Raw genomic sequence first — 23,309 nt, forward strand, 5'->3', positions numbered from 1 at the left:
CAGCTAAGTTATGAAACCAGCCTAGGTGTCCATCAACAGAAGAATGGAAAAAGAAAATATGATATACATATGGAATGGAGTCTTACACAGCATAAAGAACAAAATTATGTCATTTTTGACATAATTGAGATAAGACATTCTCAGAAAGTCAAAGTATATATGCTCTTTTTCATGGGAAAAGAGAATAAAAAGAAAATAAAAGTGATTTCATGGAATTAGAAAAAAATAAAGACCAGTCAGGCGTGGTGGTGCATGCTTGTAATCCCCGCGATTGGGAGGCAGAGACAGGAGGATCGCACAGGTTCGAAGCCAGTCTCTCTGGCTTAAGAGACCCTGTTTCCAAATAAAAAAGTATAAAATAGGTTTGGGAGTGTAACCTGGAGGTAGAAAGGTAGAAGGGTTTCCAGGAGCCCCAGTACTACCAGAAAAAATAAAAAATAAAATAAAGATCAGTAAACTAGAGGAAGGGGATCAGGGCAGAAAGGGAGAGTAGAGGGATAGAAGGAAATAGAGAAAATTATGCCTGTGCATGTATAAATATATCACAATGAATTCCCTATTGTGTAGAATTATTACGCATAAATGAATAAGTAAAAAGTGAAGTTTAGGTCTTCGTTTTATGTCTCTGCTCTTTAAAGTTCTATTAACAATAGAAAAAGCCTTAAATTACAATAGAAAAGCCTTAAAAATAAAAAGGGCTTTTTGCTTTTCTACCACTTTTTTATATCTCCATTAATCTCACACGCACTATCTTAATTTGACTACAAATCTATTCCAAATTCTTCTTTATGCCTGACCAGTGTGTGTGTGTGTGTGTGTGTGTGTTGCTATGGATGGAACCCAGAGGCTTTCTTCCTTTGGGCTACACTCCCAGACCTATTTTGTATTTTATTTGGATACAGGGTCTCACTAAGCTGCTGAGAGCCTCACCAAGTAGCTGAGGCTGGCTTTGAACCTCTGCGATCCTGTCTCAGCCTCCCAAGTACTGGGATTACGAGCGTGCGCCACCACGCCCGGCATGCCTGGCCAATTTAGAAGTTAACAAAATATCTTGTCTCTGATTTTGGGATGACAACATTAGGGTCTTTTTCAAATTCATTTACACAGGACACATTTGGCATTAGAGATCAAAACAATCCCTCCTGTAATTCTTAACCCCACTAATGAATCATTTCCTATGAGTCTAGAGAAGGAGAAAGCAAAGGCTTTCCAGAATGCAGATGTGAAAGAGCAATCTGTGCTTCGAGTTTCCCTCTGGAGGCCTAAAACCACATTGTGAATTTAACGTCAATACTTTGCCTCACGGCTCTCAAACATTAATTGAATTTATTAATCAATGGCATGCCATTTCCCCACGCCCAGCCAAGTTGCCTCCAAGTTACCCTAAGGTGTCTCCCTCTTCTCTATGGCTTTCCTCCAGGTCCCTAATCAATTAGCAAACCTTGTCAATATTTCCTCTGTAACATTTCCATATTTAATTGGTGCTATTTCACAACTGATGCCTTAAAAATCAAGGCTTCTTCATCCCATCCACATTATAACTAAGTCTCCTGAGCAAGTATCCTCATCTTTTAACATTCTGGACCCTTTGCCTTTTAAAACTCTGTCAACTATCTACTCCACCACTGTCACACTAGAAAGCAAGGCTCAGCACTGGAAGCGACCTTACCTACATCTCAGAGAAAAGAGAATACACTGGAGCCCACCCCAGCTTTGAACTGCAATGGCAAGTGCGGTGGTGGACACAGCCTGTGCGACGGCCAGTGAGGGCCGTACATGACCTTGGCTCCGCCCAGGCACACTCTCATACTCGTTTCTAACAAACAAAATAGGGAAAAGACAATGGGACTGCCATTCCTTAATTAGGTTACGATACCTGGAAAGGTGATGGGACGGTCACTGTCACATACTAAAGCTCTGCCCAGCACACTGCAGAGACCGTCCTGCCAGCCTTGAGGATGTGAGCTGCTGCATGGTAGGGAGCCATGTGACAAGGACAGGTGAGCCTGTGAGAGCTGCAAGTGTTCTGAACTGACCCTGTGCCCCCACCCCAGACGAGCACCTGAGTCCTAGAACCACACGAAAACGAATTCTGTCGACCCATGTGAGCCTAGACAAACCCCCACTGCAAAGAGGAAAGCAGCTCGGCCAACACAGAAGATCCTGCAAAGCCCAAGCAGGGACCCTGTGAACCCAGAGCAAGGGATCCAGTGAAACCCCGAGCAGGGGATCCTGTGAACCCGGAGCAGGGGATCCAGTAAAACCCCGAGCAGGGGATCCTGTGAACTCGGAGCAGGGAATCCAGTGAAACCCCGAGCAGGGGTCCTGTGAACCCAGAGCAGGGGATCCAGTGAAACCCCGAGCAGGGGATCCTGTGAACTCGGAGCAGGGGATCCAGTGAAACCCCGAGCAGGGGATCCTGTGAACCCGGAGCAGGGGATCCAGTGAAACCCCGAGCAGGGGATCCTGTAAACCCGGAGCAGGGGATCCAGTGAAACCCCGAGCAGGGGATCCTGTGAACTCGGAGCAGGGGATCCAGTGAAACCCCGAGCAGGGGATCCTGTAAACCCGGAGCAGGGGATCCAGTGAAACCCCGAGCAGGGGATCCTGTGAATCCGGAGCAGGGGATCCAGTGAAACCCCGAGCAGGGGATCCTGTGAACTCGGAGCAGGGGATCCAGTGAAACCCCGAGCAGGGGATCCTGTGAACTCGGAGCAGGTGATCCAGTGAAACCCCGAACAGGGGATCCTGTAAACCCGGAGCAGGGGATCCAGTGAAACCCCGAGCGGGGGATCCAGTGAAGCTGGAGCAAGGGATCCAGTGAACCTGGAGCAGGGGATCTAGTGAAACCCCGAGCAGGGGATCCTGTGAACCCAAGCCCTGACTTCTGGCACATCCAAAACATAAAACAGCAAATGTGTGCTGTCTTAAGACACGTAAGTGGTGATTTGTTGCACAGCAATAGACACTACAAGTACAAGTAGAACACGAAAATGTGTTTGCTGGCAAAGCTATGCAGAAGCAAAGATTACCACGTGTCACTCAAGAAAAGGTTCAAAGAAGAACTAGAACATACAGATGAGCCTGAAAGAAAGGGCAGAAACAAAAAAGGGAAAGACAGTCCCAACAAAGATTATAAATAAAGAGGTGGGGGGCCAGGCGTGGTGGCTCAGGCTTGTAATCCCAGCATTTGGAGGCTGAAACAGGAGGATCATGCTTCACAGACAGCCTCAGCTACTACTTAGTGCGGCCCTTTGCAACACAGTGAGACCCTGTTTCAAAATAAAGAATAAAAAATAGGGCTGGGGGTGTAACTCGGAGGTAGAACACCCTTGCGTTCCATCCCCAGTACTACAAAAAAAAAAAAAGTACTATGCTTGTAAGAAAATCAAAATAGCCTTTCCTGTCACTTACTTTTCAAATGGCCATAGAACCCTGGCTATTCAGATATAACAGACAGACAGCTTTCTGTCTTGTGCTTCATTCATTTGTTTGGTTATGCAGCATAGAGTAACACATGCTAGAAAAAAATCATGTAACATTTTAACAGTGGGAAGTCAACCCTTTTTCAGAATAGGCCACCATCATTAATACTTTATGTTCCTGTATTTACATTTCTTCTAAACTTACAGAAATATATGATATTCATGTGCATTATATATGTGATAATTGTGTAGTGTATATATGCAAGTGTTTCCACATGTGTAAAACTATATTTTAACACTAAAGGAGTCAGACTGTATAAACTTGTTTCCTTTACTTGATAATACAGCATTATATAGAATAGCCACAACTGATTCTGCTAGTGGAATATTTCATAATTCATTAAAATAATCCCATCAACTGTGCATGGTAGCACATGCCTGTAACTCCAGTTCTTGGAAGACAGGGGGAACATAGGGTCAGAGCTAGCCTCAGCAATGTAGCAAGACCCAGTTTCAAATTTTTTTTTAAAAAAGGACTGAGAGCCAGGTTTTTGCAGCACATGCTTGTAATCCCCATGCTTGGGAGGCGGAGACAGGAGTATCGCACAGGTTCAAAGCAAGCCGTGCTGGCTTAGGAGAACCTTTTTCCAAATTTAAAAAAAAATATATATATATATAGATATATATATATATCTATATATATCTGAGTGAGGCTCACAGCAACTTAGTGAGACCCTGTTTCCAAATAAAACATTACACACACACACACACACATACATATATATACATATATATGTATATATATGTATATATATGTGTATATATATGTATATATATGTATGTATGTATGTATGTATGTATGTATGTATGTATGTATGTCTGGGAGTGTAGCCTGGAGGTAGAAGGGTTTCCAGAAACCCAAATACCACAAAAAGACAAAAAAAGACTGAGGGTGTAGCTCAGAGGTAGAATGCCTCTAAGTTCAATACTCAGTACCACAAAAGAAAAAAATAATAGTTCCATATTCAGAGATCATCCATTATTTTATTCTCTGCTCTGACTTTTAACACAATCACTATCTGATTACTTAAACCACAACTATCAGTCATATGTGACTCTTCCTTCTTATCACCCCCATATCCAATAGATAAAGACCACTCATTCCACTTGGTAAAATCTAAGAGTTAGCAAATCATATACCTGCTAAGGGGTTAATATCAAGAAATATGAAACCAGATGCAGTGTTGTGTGCCTATAACTTCAGCTGAGGCAGGAGGACTGCTTGACCTCAGGAGTTTAAGGTTAGTTTCAGGTTTGTCTGGGCAATACAATGATACCTCATCTCAACACATAAAGAACTTATACAACTCAACAACAAAATAACGTATATAAAAACTGGATAGAGTACCAGGATGATATATTTCCAAAACAAAAAAAAATGGCTAATAGACTAATAAGAGCATGAAATGATTCTCACCACATTTATCATTAGAGAATGTAAATCAAAACCACAGTGAGATACCACCTCACACCCATTAGGTGTGTGATGGTTATTATCCCCCCAAAAAAACAAAAGAAAAAATAAAACAAAAAAAAAAAAGCTTGGCAAGGATGTAAAAAAATCAAATCCTTGTACAATGTTGATGAAAATGTAAAACACTGAAGCCTGTGAGAAAAATATAGTCTTTCAAAAAATTAAAAATGAAATTACCTTGTGTCCCTGTAATTCCACTTCTAAATATATATCCCAAAGAATTGAAAGTAGGAACTCAAAATGGTATTTGAACACCAGGGTTCATAAAAGCATTTCTCACAATAGTAAAAAAAAGTGAAACAACCCAAGAGTCCATCAGAGATGAACAAACAAACAAATTTATAATCATATCCAGACTATCCCTGATTTTAAAATCTTTGATTTAGCCGGGCGTGGTGGTGCATGCTTGTAATTCCAGTACTTAGGAGGCTGTGACAGGAAGACTGTGCAGGTTCGAAGCCAGCCTCAGCTACTTAGTGAGGCGCACAGCAACTTAGTGAGACCCTGTTTCCAAATAAAACACAAAATAGGTCTAGGAGTATAGCCCAGAAATAGAAAGTCCCTGGGTTCCACCCCCAGAACCACAAAATAGTAATAATAATAATAATAATAATAATTAATAATAATAATAATAAATCCCTGACTTTAGGATGGAATAAAAGTGACACACTTTTTGGTGGAAACCCCACTTTACATTTTTAATTTTGATGTTTTCCCAGTCTAGCAATATGAGAAAAGATATTCTCTAGTTACACTAGGCAGTGGCTCCAGGAAGCAGCAAGCCTCAGCTCACCAGTCACACCAGCCACAAGGGTAACTAGTCAAGATCCTCTACAGTGTATTATATTGCTAAGCTACAATGCTCAGCAGGTTAGGTGTAGAAATAAATTTTTACTTAATATTTCTCCAATTACAATAAACTGATTGGGACATAACCCAATTGTAAGCCAAGAACACATCTCTAATACACAATAGAAGATTGCTCATTCTTAAAAAGAAAATTCCAACACAGGCTACAACATAAACTTCTTGGTGGTACTGGGGGGGGGTGGAACCCAGAGGCTTTCTACCTCCGGGCTATACTCTCAGACCTATTTTATATTTTATTTGGAAACAGGGTCTCACTAAGTTGCTGAGAGCCTCACTAAGTAGCTGAGGCTGGCTTTGAACCTGTGCGATCCTCCTGTCTCCGCCTCCCAAGCGCAGGGATTACAAGCATGTGCCACCACGCCCGCTTCCATAAGTCTTTTTAAAATATTCTACATGCCTTCTTGTAAGTATTCCATCATTTACTCTCATAACATGATCCTGTTCTGTTTTTTTCTAAGCATTATTATCTGAATTGTTATTTTGTTTGTTTACTTGTTGGTACTTGTTTACTTTATTGATACTAAAGAAATGACATAAACTATCTTCCAATGTTTATTTCCTTTTTCTCTCTTTATATCTAAAACTTCAGTTACTTAAGATTTAACTCAAGCCTCTTCCACTCAAGAATATCGGGTAATTCTAACTTATAAAGACTTTTATTTTATGTCACTCTGACACCTAAAGCTTATATAACATATACTGTACTTAATAGTAGAGGATTTTATAAAATTACTAATAGTATTTAATGTGTATTATTCTATTTTCCTACTAGCAAAGAATGCATAACTTTTACTTATTCTTGTTTAATGAACCATAACATCTAAGAGGTACTACTGAGGTAGGTACCATTTCATCGGTGGATAGTTTGTGGGAATATTCCAAAGCAAGTATTTTTAAGTATCTAAATTTATCCAAGCAATTAATAGCAAAACTCTAGAGATTTTATGGTTAACCAAAACATATGACAAATTTAAGCTTAAAATACTTTCACTGTGCCGGGCGTGGTGGCGCACGCTTGTAATCCCCGCGCTTGGGAGGCGGAGACAGGAGGATCGCGCAGGTTCGAAGCCAGCCGCGCTGGCGTAAGAGACCCTGTTTCAAAAATATAAAATAGGTCTGGGAGTGTAGCCCGGAGGTAGAAGGGCTTCCAGGAACCCCAGTACCACCAAAAAAAAAAAAAAAAAAATACTTTCACTGAATAATACAAAATACCAACTTTATTTATTTAAAGTATATTACAAAAATTGATTAGGATATATAAAATAATTAAAATACTTTCATAGAAAATGTAAAGCATATAAATTTTTCCTTCAGAATTTCCAAAATGGTTTTAAATCAGTATCTCAGAAGGTCCTGATCCATACCTTCAACTTATTTTCATTAGACTATATGATTTGTCCTTTCATTAAGAAAGATACACAGGCCGGGCATGGTGGCACACGCTTGTAATCCCCGCGCTTGGGAGGCAGAGACAGGAGGATCGCGCAGGTTCAAAGCCAGCCGCGCACACTGACTTAGGAGATCCTGTTTCCAAATAAAAATGTAAAAATAGGTCTGGGAGTGTAGGCCGGAGGTAGAAGGGCTTCCAGGAACCCCAGTACCACCAACAAAGAAAGAAAGAAAGATACACAAATGACTTCACAAATTAAACTAAATTACCTAAATGATTGGGGGTTTGTTTTATATGACATTGCTTTTCTAAAGGGCCATTTTCTTCCATCTCATGCTTATTTCCCTAAGTATGCTAATTATAAGGCTTTTAGAAAGTGCGATTTTATCTGACAATTATACAAACTATTCCTTCAAATGAAGAATTAAAGGTAAATGAAGCTATAGTTTTAATCATAATAAGCAGCCTCAAAATGTTGGGTTTACTGGGAAGTAGATTAAGTCTCTAAATACAGAGTAGAAAATGACACGTATTTTAATATTAAGAAGAAAAACTATGTATAATTTATATCCACAGTGCGAGGAGGAAGGAAAAAAATACTGCTTATGTCAGCCTTAGGAAACAAACAGCCCTATCAAGTGACCAACTTGAAAAGATTCACACTAGAGGCTCAATAAATAAAAGTAATGATGACAGCCACCTCCTATAACTCCATTACAGCCCATTGTCCACATCTGATTATCCTAGTGCAGACCTTGGGTAGGCACATACACGCATCTCACCAAGAGTTTCCCAATATTACCGCTGTTTCCTGGGCTTTCTATGACCCCCATTAGCAGCAATCGTCAGATTTTCTCTGCTAGCCATGACCACTATTGAAAAAGAAAAGTTACCACTTTTCTGTATCCTAATAATTGAGACTGTAGACGTAATATACCTGAATTGGAAAACCTTAAAACACTAATATATTTATATTTAACTACAGAGAATGATCACAAACCAAACCTGAGAGGGAAAAAAAATGGTTTCAAAAGACTACTTTAAATAATATGAGAACTACAGCCACACTGCTAAGACTATTATCTCCATGAACAAGCATTTCCCATCTCTCCACATACCAGCCTCCTTGCTCACCCCCCCTCTTTCTATCCCTCCCCCAATAATTAAAAAAAATTCTTACAATGGTATCTGTTGACTCTTTTCAAAGTGAGAGCTCTCAATAATACTTCTGACAAAGACACAGAAAGGTTCTAAATTCATAGTATACAGTACACATATAAGCCTGGAGCCTTCAAAAGATGAGACTGGTGACCGACAAAAGAGTATTTGGTTTAATTTTTAATGAGATTCATACACATTTAAAGTCAACCTAGATCTTTCTCTGTTGAGATCTCTTCCAAGTAGCACCCACTTCTGGAAATAAATATCACTGATTAGGGGGACTAGAGTCTTAACTATGTATCTATATTCTTTACTACCAATGGAGTAGAAATAGCAAAGAGCTTAGTACTTTAATATAAATGTCAAACTTAATAAAAATGGCACAGCTTGACATCACCCTGTTTCTTGAAGCTTACTTGGTACAATAACCCCTCGTTGAGCATTTCAAAATGACTCAGAGTATTACAGAGGCTGCAATGGTAGTAAAAGGTCCTGTTTTGCTAGCTGACAGACTCGAGATCAAAGAATTTCTCAAAATTATAAAAAATTATTCTCAAGAATGTACACAGAAGAGAGAGAGCGAAACCATTTTAGATAGAAAAGAAACACAGGGGAAAGGCTCTGCTGACTTCTGACTTGGCATATATTTTAGGATTGCTCTGTTGCAAAGTAACTACCACTAGACAGGAGCAATGGCACAGGCCTGTAATTACAGAAGGCAGAGACAGGAGGACCATAGGTTTGAGACCAGCCTCAGCAAATGTGCAAGGTCCTATTTCAAAATAAAAAATAAAACATGACTGGGTTAGAGCTTGGAAGTTAGAATGTTTCTGAGTACAAACTACAGCAGCAAAGGTGGTGAGCAAAAGGGGCAAGCTTAAGAAGTAACCACAGAATAATCATTTGAATATATCATATAAAAATTCTAAAACAAGCTTCCTTAGACAAAATTTGTTAAAGTATGTTATACTATAAACTGTTGAGTAAGCTAAAATTAAAAGCAAAAGATAATTGAGCATATAACAATTTTAAGCCAATACACACAAAATTAAAAAATAAAGCCAGGTGTGGTGGAGCACGCCTGTATTTCCAGTCCTTGAGAGGTTGAGACAGGAGGATAACAGGTTTCAGACCAGCCTCGGCAACTCTGAGAGAGCCTATTTCAAAATATAAAAGAAAACACTAAAAAGGGCTGAGGATGCAGCTCTGCGGTAGAATGCCACTGGGTTAAATTCCCAGTACCACCCAAAAAGAAAAGGAGAGAAAATTCTAATAGTTTTATACTCTATTAAATATTAACAAAATGATCTATATTAATTTAAATAATAAAATCTTTAAGAGAAAAGAACAGCATACACCTCATTCAAACTACCCAGACAAACTTCTGTAACAGTTCAATCCAGGACTGGAATGGATGCAGATGGTAGGCGTCTCCATTCAATTATTCTTTGGAAAATTACCAATGACTCTACCCCCCCAAAAAATATATCCAAACAACTGTTCATAACTATTTAATTATAGTTTTTCTACCTTGCTTACTACATATATAATTTTAAAACTTTAACCAGAAAGCATATGGTTCTTTAAGAAACATTTTTCTCACCCATTTATATAGAAAGAATATATTCTAACCACACTGTTGACTTAAGTATACTACGTAGCTTTGTTTTTTAACCAAAGCATAACCCAGACCCAAAATACCTGTGATGATGGTGAAGGGACTCAAAAAAATGGCATGTGTTTGGCCTATCTCTGCTCTTACAGCCTCCCTTTCCCCTCCTCACCTTCCCTTCCATTCATTCTCGCACTCAATCATTCCTCAGACATTTGTTAGCAATCTATGCTATTTACAGAAGTGAAGAAAATGCTGGAGCTGCAAAACGTACGCTCAGAAAGCACGCGTGGCGTGCAGCCTCAGCAGCTGAATTCTGAAGAGACAGACAAGTGTTATCAGGACTAGGAGCTTTCTGTCTTTTATGGGGATATTTACATATTTAGATACAAGTCTGAGTTATTGCTGTAGTAAGGACATACTCACTATCCCTAGAGGATAATTAAGAGATGTGTCAACAGACTGTGGGATAATACGACCTTTCTATGCTTCCTAAGGATGGAGGAAAGGACTGCAGATTTAGGAGTAAAACCCTAGATGACTATGAAAGTTCCCCAAATTTATTTTTACTAAACTAAACCCAAATGCTATAATAGTATGCAATTTTCATTACTTATTTAACAAATTATAGAATTTAATATCAGAACTTAAATCTTAAAATTTTAACGAATATTGTACATTTGAAGGAGGTCCCATAATCTATTACTTTCTGATTTGTATATCAGGATGTTTTAAATTATATGAGCCAAAAAATAATGTCTATATTTCACGCTAATTTTAAAAAAAATTTTGGTAGTAAGAATTGAACCCAGGGGCATTCTACCTCTGAACTACACATGCAGCCCTATTTTATTTTTTACTTTGGATCGAGTTCTCACTATGTTGCTGAGGGCCTAAACTGCTGAGGCTGGCCTCAAACCTGTGATCCTCCTGTCTCACCTCCCACGTACTGGGATTACTGTTATGTGCCATCACACCTAATAATCTAAGCCTGGCTTATATTTCACTTTAAAGTATAAGTGAAATATAAACAATAAAAAGAAGCTAAGAGAAAATTAATAATAAAAATGATTAAAAAAACAACTTGATGGGATTCCTACGTATTCTAAATTATGAATTATTATTATTATTATTATTATTAATTAGGTGGTACTGGGGTTCCTGGAAACCCTTCTACCTGTGGGGTACATGCCCAGCTAATTTCTGCTGGGCGGGTGGCGCAGGCTTGTAATCCCCGCACTTGGGAGGCGGAGACAGGAGGATCGCGGAGGTTTGGAGCCAGCCTCGCTGGCTTAAGAGACCATGTTTCCAAATAAAAAAGTATAAAAATGGGTCTGGAAATGTAGTCCGGAGGTAGAAGGGTTTCCAGGAACCCTAGTACCACCAAAAAAAAAAAGGAATAAAGCCAGGCGTGGTAGTGCACGCTTGTAATCCAGCATTCAGGAGGCTGAGATCAGAGGATCACGGTTCAGACAGCCTTGGCTACTTAGTGAGGCCCTCTGCAACTCAGTGAGACCCAGTTTCAAAATAATGAATAAAAAGTAGGGCAGGGAGTATTGCTCGGAGGTCGAATACCCCCCTGGGTTCCATCCCCAGACCCGCAAAAATAAATAAATTAATAAATAAATAATAAAAAAAATAGAGCTTGAGGTTTAGCTGCAAGGTAGAATGTCCCTGGATTCAATCCCCGGTACCAAAAAAAAAAAAAAAAAAAAAAAAGGCAAAAGGAGTTTCCAGACTAAAAGAGATTTGCTGGAGGGATGACAAGCAGGCTGGCAGAAAGGAAGGGGCAACCTCGTAGCCAGATTTATTTCTGATCCCAAATGAAAGATCAGTACTTGAGATACTAAATTTGTTTTTCTCCAAAAATAAGAGGAATAAAAAAGAAAAATATGAAATCAAAACCAAATAAAAAGACTTATAAGATCCACTGACAAAGATTTTTTTTTTTTTTTTGCGGGTCTGGGGATGGAACCCCGGGGAATTCAATTTCCATGCTACCCCTCCCGCCCTATTTTTTATTCTTTATTTTGCAACAGGGTCTCACTGAGTTGCAGAGGACTTCACTAGGTAGCTGAGGCTGTCCGCAAACTGCAATCCTCTGGTCTTAGCCTCCCAAATGCTGGGATTAGAAGTGTACGCCACCACGCCTTGCTAAAGAATTAAATTTTAAAATATAAACAAGTGTTATTTAGATGTGTTTAAATAAATACATTTTATTTATGTGACTAAGATAAAGTCAAATTAAATACATAAATTAATTGAAGCTCAAGATCTATAATACTGAGAAGTACCACACTTCATTTTGTGTAACTCCGAACTCTGCAATGTTCAGACTTTCACTTAAGAGCAGCAGAGTAATGGTGATAACAACATGATTTTTTACCAGTGTAGTGCTACAGCACCCCAATCAAAAAAGCAAGTTGAATATTCCTTAAGAATGTAAAACTGGGGACAGTCATGGTAACGCACGCTTGTAATCCCAGCATTCTGGAGGAGGAGATCATGGTTTTTTGACAGCCTCAGCTACTTTCTGAGGCCCTTCTCAACTCAGTGAGACACTGTTTCAAATAAAAAGACACTGCCTCACGTGGTGGCACACACTTGTAATCCCTGCTCTTGGGAGGCTGAGACAGGAGGATCGTGTAGGTTCGAAGCCAGCCTCAGCTACTTAGTGAGGCTCTCAGCCACTTAGTGAGACACTGTTTCCAAATAAAATAAAAAATAGGGCTGGGAGTATAGCCCAGAGGGAGAAAGCCTCTGGGTTCCACCCCAAGTACCACACACACAAAAAAAATTGTGTATATATATATATATAAAGACAAACTGGGCGTGGTGGCACATGCTTGTAATCCCAGCATTTGGGAGGCTGAGATGGGAGCTTCGCAGTTCGCGGCCAACCTTAGCTATTTAGTGAGGACTTATGAAACTTAGCGAGACCCTGTTTCAAAATAAAGAATAAAAAATAGGGCGGGGAGTGTAGCTCAGAGGTCGAATGCCCCTGGGCTCCATCCCCAGGCTTGCAAGATAGATAGATAGATAGATAGATAGATAGATAGATAGATAGACAGACAGACAGACAGACAGACAGACAGACAGACAGACAGACAAAAAAATAGGATGGGGCATAGCCTGGTGGTAGAACGTCCCTGAGTTCCATCCCCAGTATCGAAAAAAAAAGAAAAGCATGTAAAGCTGTTTATTTAAAGAAAGTTGTATCTTTTAAAAGCAGTAGATTTTAGATCAATTCTTACATAGTTAAAAATTAAATATAGATCAAAATGATAATGAGTCAAGATGTAAAAACAGCCATAAATAAAACTATAATTCAGGGTTAAAATTCTTGCTTATAAAATCTAGGAATTTAATTTTAATTAAAATCTTTTATTACAAGTATAAACTTTTCCTCTTCATAAAGACATTAAAGATATAGCAGTTGGTTATGTCAGTTACTATTACTTTAGCTCCATAAAATTTGTTTAAAATGGCATGCTGTTCACATGAAAAATATCAATAATTAAAACTCAAAACTATGAAAACTGTGCATTTACAAAGATCTTATTAAACATGTAAGTAAAGGGAAACAATTCAACGAAGAAACAATTACTTATGTCTGACCTACGTAATTGATTTGGCTCATGCCGCCCTTCAAGTCTGATAAACCTCTGCTGTAGTCTGTCTATAAAGGTCTTCATGTTATTTACACTAATAAAACATTAATCAAGGGCCAAATTTATAGCACCTACTCTATAAATGAGGTCAAGGCAGGTCAGACTTACATAATAAGAAAAAAAAAAGATTGGCCTTTGCAGTAAAAAGAAAAATCCTTATGACTATTCTTCTTGCCCCTGGGATTAAGTCTAGTAGCTGAATAGTCCAAACTACTTCACAGACACATCCGTTTACACAGTCATTTAACCTGGAGGCACAGGAAAAATAAGCTTCTGAATTTAATATATTTAAATATATTCTACATTCTAAAAAAGAGAAAACAAAATTTCAAACCCTAAGTCTACTGTTTCACTAATGAATCTTAGTTCTGTTTCCAGCATTGTTTGTTTCAAATACTGACTTAAAAGACAAAGGCTGACTGCATTCTAGAGGCTAAGCAGACAGAAAAAAGCAAACCCAAATGGAGTAAGATACACACACACACACACACACACACACACACACACACACAATCAGAGAATCAGCCAGGTGTGGTGGTTACACCTGTAAGCCCAGTACTTGGGAAGCTGAGACAGTAGGATAACAGGTTTGACTCCAACCTCGGCAACTTAATGAGACACCCTATCTCAAAATAAAAAGTAGGGCTGGGGATGATGCTTGGAAGTAGAATGTCCCTGGATTCAATCCCCAGTACAAGAAAGGGAAAAAATTATATATATATATATATATATATATATATATATATATATATATATATATATATATATATATAAACAAGCCGGGCGTGTTGGAACACGCTTGTAATCCCATTATTCGGGAGGTGGAGACCAGAGGATCACGGTTCACAGACAGCCTCAGCTACTTAGCTGAGGCCCTTTGCAACTCAGTGAGACCATTTCAAAAAAATATTAAGTAGGGCTGAGAGTGTAGCTATGAAGTAGGATGCCCCTGGGTTCCATTCCCAGTGCCAAAAATAAATAAATAAATAAATAAATCAGAAATTTAAAATTAAGTAAAAAAAAGGGACTAGGATGTAGCTCAGTGGTATACTGCCTTGAATATTAATAATAATAATATACAAATAAGAAGAAAAGGAAGGAGGGAAAAAGAGAGGGAGGAAGGAAAGAGCCTGCTACCATTTGGATGAGTGCTCCCCAAAGCTCCAGAGTTAAAACTTGATCCCCAGGGTGTACTGGGAAATGTGGAGTTTCAAAAGATGAGACTTTAAGGGAGCCTTGGGTCACCGGAGGCATGTCCTCAAAAGAGACAATGGGTCCCCACTCATCCTTTCTCTCTCTGTTTGCTGGCTTGAGCCATGAGCGTCACGGTGGCACAAGAGGCAACATACATGCAGGATACCAAGTCTACCCTGTGCTGTACTCTCTCTCTACAAAGTCAGCTTCCTCAGGTATTATGCTGCTGTAAAATGAAGCTGACAATACAAAGCCAGTTACAAAAGACCATGAATTTTATGATTCCATTTATCTGTTCAGATTAAGAAAATTAAATAAAATAAATAAGCAGGAACCTCGGGCTGGCATATGAGGAAATGGAAAGTAACTGCTAACAAACACAGATTTCCTCTATGGGGTGATGAAACATTCTAAAAGTAACACTTAAGTATGAGTCAGTCAGTCAAAGAGAAATATTAATTGATTGCCTACTAACTTGCCATATTCTGAACCACAATTAACTCTATTTCTTGGATGAATCACTATAGTGGCCCTACTGCTGCTTTTTATTTCAATCAGGTCTCCTCTCCACCAGTGCATCCTAACTATATCTGTGAGTCATCTTCCTAAAACCCAAATTTCATAACTACACTCTTTTGCTTTAGATATGCAAAGACTTCCTTCCCATCGCCTTCGAGATAAAAATCCAAAAATGCTACACTAGACCTTCTAGAATCTAGACAACAGATTGAACACCAAAGCACATCCCCCTCAACAGTGTGTACACACACACACACACACACACACACACACACACACACACACACTCATTTCCTAGGTGCTTTCTCACATCACAGTGGCTTCAGATGGTCTTTCTGTTCTCTCTAATTTAATGCTTTTCACACAAACCTGCTCCAATTTACCCGTAACGCCCACTTATCTAGTAGTTGCATGGGTAACTATACTTATACTTGAAAATACATCTCAAAATTCATGTTCTCTGATGGTTACCTGACTCTCCCACATTAAATTGACAATTCTTTCTCTTTTACTTTGTGCTAAAGTATCCTGCATTTATATACTTGTCGCAGAATTTAACATAAAGTAGTGTTATTTCTTTTTCTAATACTAGCATGTGAATACCTATAATTCTGAGTGAAATACTTTCTGCAGTATTTGAAATCAACGTTGTTTTGGGGTTGTTGTTTTTTTTTGTTTTGGGTTTTTTTTGTGGTTTTTTTTGTTTGTTTGTTTTTGCGGGTCTGGGGACGGAACCCAGGGGCATTCGACCTCCAATCTACAGCCCCTGCCCTATTTTTTATTCTGTATTTTGAAACAGGGTCTCACTGAGTTGCAGAGGGCCTCACTAAGCAGCTGAGGCTGTCCGCGAACTGTGATCCTCAGGTCTCAGCCTCCCGAATGCTGGGATTACAAGTGTGCACCACCACGCCCGGCTTTGAAATCAACATATTTTCTGTATCCTTTTCTGTAACATAGAGAAAGCCTGGACTTCTAGTTACTAGTTCATCCAGTTACTACGGTGATAGGATCAGTCTAACAACACCAGTCAAAACTCTACCAAGAAGCATACTGAAAGAATAACTTTGCTGAGATACTATTTCCAAGGGAAGCCAGTCACATATTTTACTCTATTCTCTGGATCATCAATTCCATCAATGCCAAATCAGTGACCACAAAACAGACACAAACTGATTTATTTTCTTAGTTTACTTTTACCTTTTAATTCTTCACTATCTTAAATTTGTTTCCTCCCTTTTCTCTCTTCTCATCTCTGGACTTTCTTCATTTCCCTTTCCTACTACTAAATTTTCTTTCTTTAAATTATCTTGCCTATGCTCTGTAAGTAAAAACCATACCAACTTACTCCTTTCCCTTTCTGATTACATGGGAACATAAAACCAAACCTGTTCCTGCCCCTCCCTATGACCAGACTTGGAGATGAGACAAATAACAGAGACATCTCAGTCTAATTATGGGCTCTATAAACATACTGCAACTCTATAAAGGTATAAATAAATATGGATTTTCCTGATACCTATAAACAGAATCACCAGTTAATTTTACAAAACTATATCACACTTACTGAAAAATAAAGAACAGAACCTTATCAATAAGCATGCAACCATGAACAAAACTGTAAGATGCACAAATGTTGACGGATTGGATGAATAGATGAAGGCGCCATTCCATCAATGACCGCCAAGGGTACAGGACCCCAACGTATCAGTCCATATGGGAAAGATACAGAAAGATTGTAAAGGAAACTATAAGTGAACTTAAAATAGATTACCTTCCTTCATTGACAAGTTCAATAAAAGCAAGGCCTGCATTCTTCTGGATAGAATTCTGCCACTCCTTAAAAAAAATATATAGAAGAAATTTTACTCAGTAGGTTATTTCTTTTAAAAACAACAATAATGAAAAAACATCACCCACATCAACTTCATTTAGTTCTTAAAAGAAACAATTCTATTAAACATGGAACCTACACAGCACAGCCGTATGAACAGAGACTGGTGCCGAAAAGTATATTCAAGAAGTGAACAACTTGATTTATAATAAGCTAAATGAGTCTACACATATTTACCTCGCCATTTTTTATTCTATATCACTATATACTAATGTGACTATAAGAGTTGCGTCAGAAGGCAGCAAAGACCACAAAAATAAACTTTGCTTTTGCTTTGTTTTAATAAAAAAACACATATTACCCAAAGTGAAGAGAGAATTAAGTAGTTCAAAAGCTTTAAAAATAAAGCATATTTCAACCAGGCGTGGTGGCGCACGCTTGTAATCTCAGCGCTTGGGAGGCGGAGACAGGAGGATCGCACACGTTCGAAGCCAGCCTCAGCTACTTAGTGAGGCTCTCAGCAACTTAGTGAGACCCTGTCTCTAAATAAAATATAAAATAGGTCTGGGAATATAGCCTGGAGGTAGAAAGCCTCTGGGTTCTACCACCAGGATGACTAAATTAAATAAATAAAGCATATATTTTTTAAAATGATGACTAATGATTGAGAAAAAGATAAGAACAGTAAACTAGACTAGATCATGTAACCTCGAAAACTATAATTCACTTCCCTACAAACGAGCAGTACACCATATAAATCTTTATTCCTTGCCAATTAAAATTTATGTTAATCTAAATTCACTAAAAATAATGTGCAGTAAGAATCTCAAGAAGAAAATTAAAAAGTAGAATATGTTCAAATGAATTCTTCAGCCGCTTATCTCGAAACATATACAAGCTGGGCATGGTGGTACATGACTGTAAACCAGTAACAAGGAGGCTGAGACAGGAAGATCCCTGGTTCAAGGCTCTCCTCAGCAACTTGGCAAGACTCTAATCAACTTAGTGAGATCCTATTTCAAAAATTAAAAGTACGCCAGGCATGCTGGTGCACACTTGTAATCCCAGCATTCGGGAGGCTGAGGACTGCGGTTCAAGGACATTCTTAGCTACTTAGTGAGGCACTCCACAACTTAGTAAGACACTGTTTCAAAATAAAGAATAAAAAATAGAGCAGGGGAGGTGTAACTCGGAGGTCAAATGCTCCTGGGTTCTATCCCCAGACCCACAATAAATAAATAAATAAATAAGTAAAAATAACTGAGGGTGTATCTTGGAAGTAGAACACCCTGGGTTCAATCCCAAAGGAGAGGGGAAGGGAGGGAGAGGCCACATATAAAACAAACATTAATATGATAAGCCCTGCACAAATTGAAATACAAATAGATATGAGAAATGTCAATAAATGTACCCATGCACGTGTGTCTATATTTGTAGTGTTTACATATGCCTATATTTAAACAAGCATACACATCCTTTTTTAGAGAACCGAAAATATATACATAATCTTATTGTTAAAAAAAATTTAAGAAACCCTTTGTATTTTAACACAATACCCCTAAACAGATGTAAATAACAGATCTAAAGACCATCTTTAGTTATTTATCATTGCTCATCATAAGCCATATTAATATTTTCTAAATATAATGGCTTTAAGAGCTTTAAATTCCATAAAATTTCAAACTAATATCTGTTCCATTCTACTTCAAATACTATTTTCCCCTCTTGTACTTTTTCTGTGTGTGTGTGTGTGTTACTAGTAAATGAACCCAGAGGCAATCTACTTCCGAGCTACACACCCCAGCCCCATTTTTATTTTTATTTTGGAACAAGGTTTCACTAGGTTGAGGAGAGTCTCGTTATTTTCTGAGGCTGTCCTTGAACCTATGATCCTCCCATCTTAGCGTCCCAAGTACTGAGATTACAGGCATGCACCACCACACCCAGCTGTACTTTTTCATTTTTATCCCAACTTTTGTTCTACCTTTGCTTGTATTTAGAGAAACCCAAGGTGATTCTCAGGACTAAAATGCCTGATGCTGTGGTTTTATTGAGTGACGCCATTTTACGAATAGTGTCGGTATGATCATACTAAAAGAACAGACAGAAGCGAATAAAAATTACATTCGAAGTCAGGGGACATTGGAGAGCAGTCAATCTAGCAAACAAAAAAGCAAGACCCGAGGGATCATAAGAATCCATTTTCTCATTCTGACAATAACAAGCTATGCCACAGAGGAGGTCACAATACATTCCTGCATGGTACATGGTACACACTCTCAAAATTGTTTCTTCCAGGTACAATGTTTTATTATTCTACAAATTATTAACAGTTACAAATTAGAGACTCATGAGTATACAACAAATACTCTTCAAAACGCATAGTTGTTACCAACTGAAAATGTAAAACAGAGATCATAAAGTTTTCACTGAAATAAAGCTAATCATATAGATTAAAATTTTCATAGCTGGGCGTGGTGGCGCACGCTTGTAATCCCAGCATCTGGGAGGCTGAAACCGGAGGATCGCGGTTCGCGGACAGCCTCAGCTACTTAGTGAGGTCCTCTGCAACTCAGTGAGACCCTGTTTCAAAATAAAGAATAAAAATAGGGCAGGGGGTGTGGCTCGGAGGTCAAATGCCCCTGGGTTCCATCTCCAAAAGAAAAGTCATAATAGATTAAAATTTTCAATCTAATTTAAACCCCTTCTCTTTCTATTGAAATGAAATTAACAGACAAGTAAGTCAAAGGAAAGGAAACAAATTTCAGAAAAGAATATATCCCTTAGAGAAGAGCATATGCCACAACGTTTCTCAAAAAGGGGGCAGGAAGGAAATGAAAATAAAAGGAAACTGAAGACAAGCTTTTTTATTCTGTGCAGAGGGTCCCATACCTCATTTCCTAGGCACAGCACTCTGGCATACCAGCTTTAAGGAGTTATCCACAGCAGGCATGGTGGAACACACTGTAATCCTAGTACTTAAGAGGCTGAGACATGAGGATTGCAGGTTCACAGCCAGCCTCAACAACAGTGAAGCCCTTTGCAACTTACTGGGATACTGTTTAAAAAACAAAACCTAAAATAAGAATGGGTGTGTAGCTCAGGGTACATAGAGAAGGCCCCTGAGTTTAATACCAAGTAACACACACACACACACACACACACACACACACACACACTCTCTCTCTCTCTCTCTCTCTCTCTCTCTCTCTCTCTCTCTCTCTCCTGAAGCTAGTAATACACAAAAACAGAATAAATACAAATTTAATAGCGGATGGACCAAAACCAACCTCAAACTGTCTCATGCCCCCAGGAAAGTCAGAGAACTCTAGAAGTATGAAGAAGCAGCTTAGGCTATAAGGGGATAAAGGGCGCGCACCAAGACCCTTGGACAAACTGCAAGTGATCAGAAAAAATCATGATTCGTCAAGCAAAGCCACAGCCAAAGAATAGAAGCAGATGACTACGTCTCAGCTTTCACACCCAACACACACTCTTGGCCTCACTCTTGGCAACTTGCTTGGAAACTTGATACAGCGCCAGAGAATGGGAAGGCAAGACCTGAAATTGGGCAATTTCTCACTCAGATCATGTAGTTTAAGAAAAATCTCAAAACTGAAATTAACTTCAAAAGAGAAAAATGAAGTTATTTTTTCTTACTAGGAAAAAAATCTACAAGAAAGAATAGAAGTAGTCTAGTGAATGACTAATTATTACGTGAGTCATTTTCTTTTTAAAAATACATACCAACAGAACAAAGGAAGGATACTCTCTTTCACTACTTCTTTTCAACATGATTGTGAAAGTCCTGACTAATGTAATAAGAAAAAGAAATTAAAACTATAGTGATGGAGAGAAGGGCTGTCTTTGTTTACAGTAGACATGACTGTCAATATAGAAAATCAACGAATTTACAAAAAACTCCTAGAACCAATAAATGGTAACAGTCAAAGATGTAGGATACAAAGTTAGTATATAAAATCTAACCACTTTCCAATTAATTAGTAATGGATAAGAAGAATATGAAGTAAAAAACACAATATTATCTACATTAGCATCACATAAGTGAAAAACAAAGATATAAATCTAATAAAAATATATAAAATCTATATGAGAAAAAGTAACTCATAAAAAAAAAACAAAGTGGAACTAAATAGAGATATTTCATGTTCATGGATAGAAATATTCAATATCATCAAGATTTCAATTGTTCCCAAATTGACCTAGAGATTCAATGCAATATTACGCTAAATCCCAGCAAAGGCTGGGAGGCTGAGACAGGAAGAACACAGTTTGCGGACAGCCTCAGCTACTTAGTGAGGCCCTTTGCAACTCAATGAGACTCTGTTTCAAAAATAAAAGAATAAAAAATAGGGCTGGGGGTGTAGCTCAGAGGTAGAATGTCCCTCCATCTACAGTACCACAAAAATAAATAAAGAAATAAAAATAAAATAAATAGAAAATAGGCCTCAGTTGTAGATTCAAGGCAGAATGCCCCTGGGTTCAAAACCCAGGACCATCATAAAACACGAGCGCGCGCGTGCGCGCGCACACACACACACACGCATACACACACACACACTGAATGATAAGGTATTCACATTAAATGCATCTGATAAAGGACTGTTACACCAAAATAAACAAGTAATTCTCTTTTTTTGTGTGGTACTGAGTATTGAACCCAGAGGCACTCTTCCTTTGAGCTACATCCCAGCCCAATTGTATTTCTTATTTGGAAACAAGGTCTTGCTAGTTTGATGGGAGTCTTTCTAATTGCTGAGGCTGTCCTTGAAACTGAGATCCTCCTGTCTCAGCTTTCCAAGTACAGAAATTACAGGCTTGTGCCACCATGCCTGGCTAACAAATGATTCTTAAAACTCAATGATAAAGCCGGGCATGGTGGTGCACGCTTGTAATCCCTGTGCCCAGGAGGCGGAAACAGGAGGATTGTGCTGGTTTGAAGCCAGCCTCCCTGGCTTAAGAGACCCTGTTTCCAAATAAAAATATAAAATAGGTCTGGGAATATAACCCAGAGGTAGAAAAGCTCCTGGGTACTATCGCCAGTACCACATTAAAAACAAAAACAAAAAAAAAACTCAATGATAGGAAAACAACAACTAAATTTAAAAAAAAAAATCAAAGACCTTAACAGAAATCTCACCAAACAAAAAATACAGATGGTAAGCAAGCATTTGAAAGACTTTCCACAGGGCATGTCACTAGGGAAATGCAAATTAAAGTGATGAGATATCACTATATATCCACTAAAATGGCCAAGATCCAGACAAAATCATCACCAAAGAATGTGGAGCAATAGAAAACCTCACGCACTGCTGGTAGAAATGCAAACTGATACAGCCACGTTAGCAGACAGTCTGATAATTCCTAACTAAACATATTCTTAGCATATGACCTAGTAATTGTAATCTTTGATATTCACCTAAAAAAAGCGGACAACTTATGCCCACTTAGCAACCTTACACAGAAATTTATAGCAGCTTTATTCATAAAAGTCTAAACTTAAGCTGGGCGTGGTGACACACACAAGTCATCCCAGTACTTGGAAGGTTGAGACTGGAGGGTGTCAAGTTCAAGGCCATCCTGATCAAGTAGTGAGACTCTCAGTAACCTAGCAAGACCTATTATTTCCAAATAAGAAATAAAAAATTTCGGACTGGGGGTATAGCTCGAAGGTAGACTGCCTCTGGGTTCAATTCCAGTACCCCCACACACACACACACACGAAGCCAAAATTAAGCCACACATGGTGGTGCTCACCTCTAATCCCAGTACCTGGGAAGCTGAGACAAGAAGATCAGAGGTTTGAGGCCAGCTTCAACAACTTAGGAAGGCTCTCAGCAACTTAGTGAGACCTCAATTCCAAAAAAAATAATAAAATAGGGCTGGAGGTATAGCTTGGAAGTAGAATGTCCCTTGTACAAACCCCAGGACCACAAGAAAGAAAGAAAATAAACAAACAAAGAAAGCCAAACCTTGAAAGCAACCAAGACATCCTTAGAAGCTAAACAGATACGCTGCAGTACAACCAATGGAATGTGTTCAGCACTAGAAGAATCAACAACACAGCCATGAAAACCTTAA

The 23,309-nt window shown here is 38.6% G+C and overlaps 1 protein-coding gene across 3 annotated transcripts in view; it reads right to left on the bottom strand.

The window, feature by feature from the left end:
- LRBA (LPS responsive beige-like anchor protein) overlaps positions 1-23,309 on the bottom strand; it is a gene marked incomplete at both ends in the record, with an annotated part of 652,640 nt that overhangs the window by 406,056 nt on the left and 223,275 nt on the right. For all 3 annotated transcript variants that reach the window (XM_080697476.1, XM_080697475.1, XM_080697477.1), the window contains one exon: positions 17,148-17,212. In XM_080697476.1, the coding sequence (XP_080553602.1) occupies positions 17,148-17,212 (65 nt within the window). The remainder of the gene's footprint in view (positions 1-17,147; positions 17,213-23,309) is intronic.

The sequence above is a fragment of the Muscardinus avellanarius genome (assembly GCF_963383645.1).
Source record: "Muscardinus avellanarius genome assembly, chromosome: 6".
NCBI lineage: Eukaryota > Metazoa > Chordata > Mammalia > Rodentia > Gliridae > Muscardinus > Muscardinus avellanarius.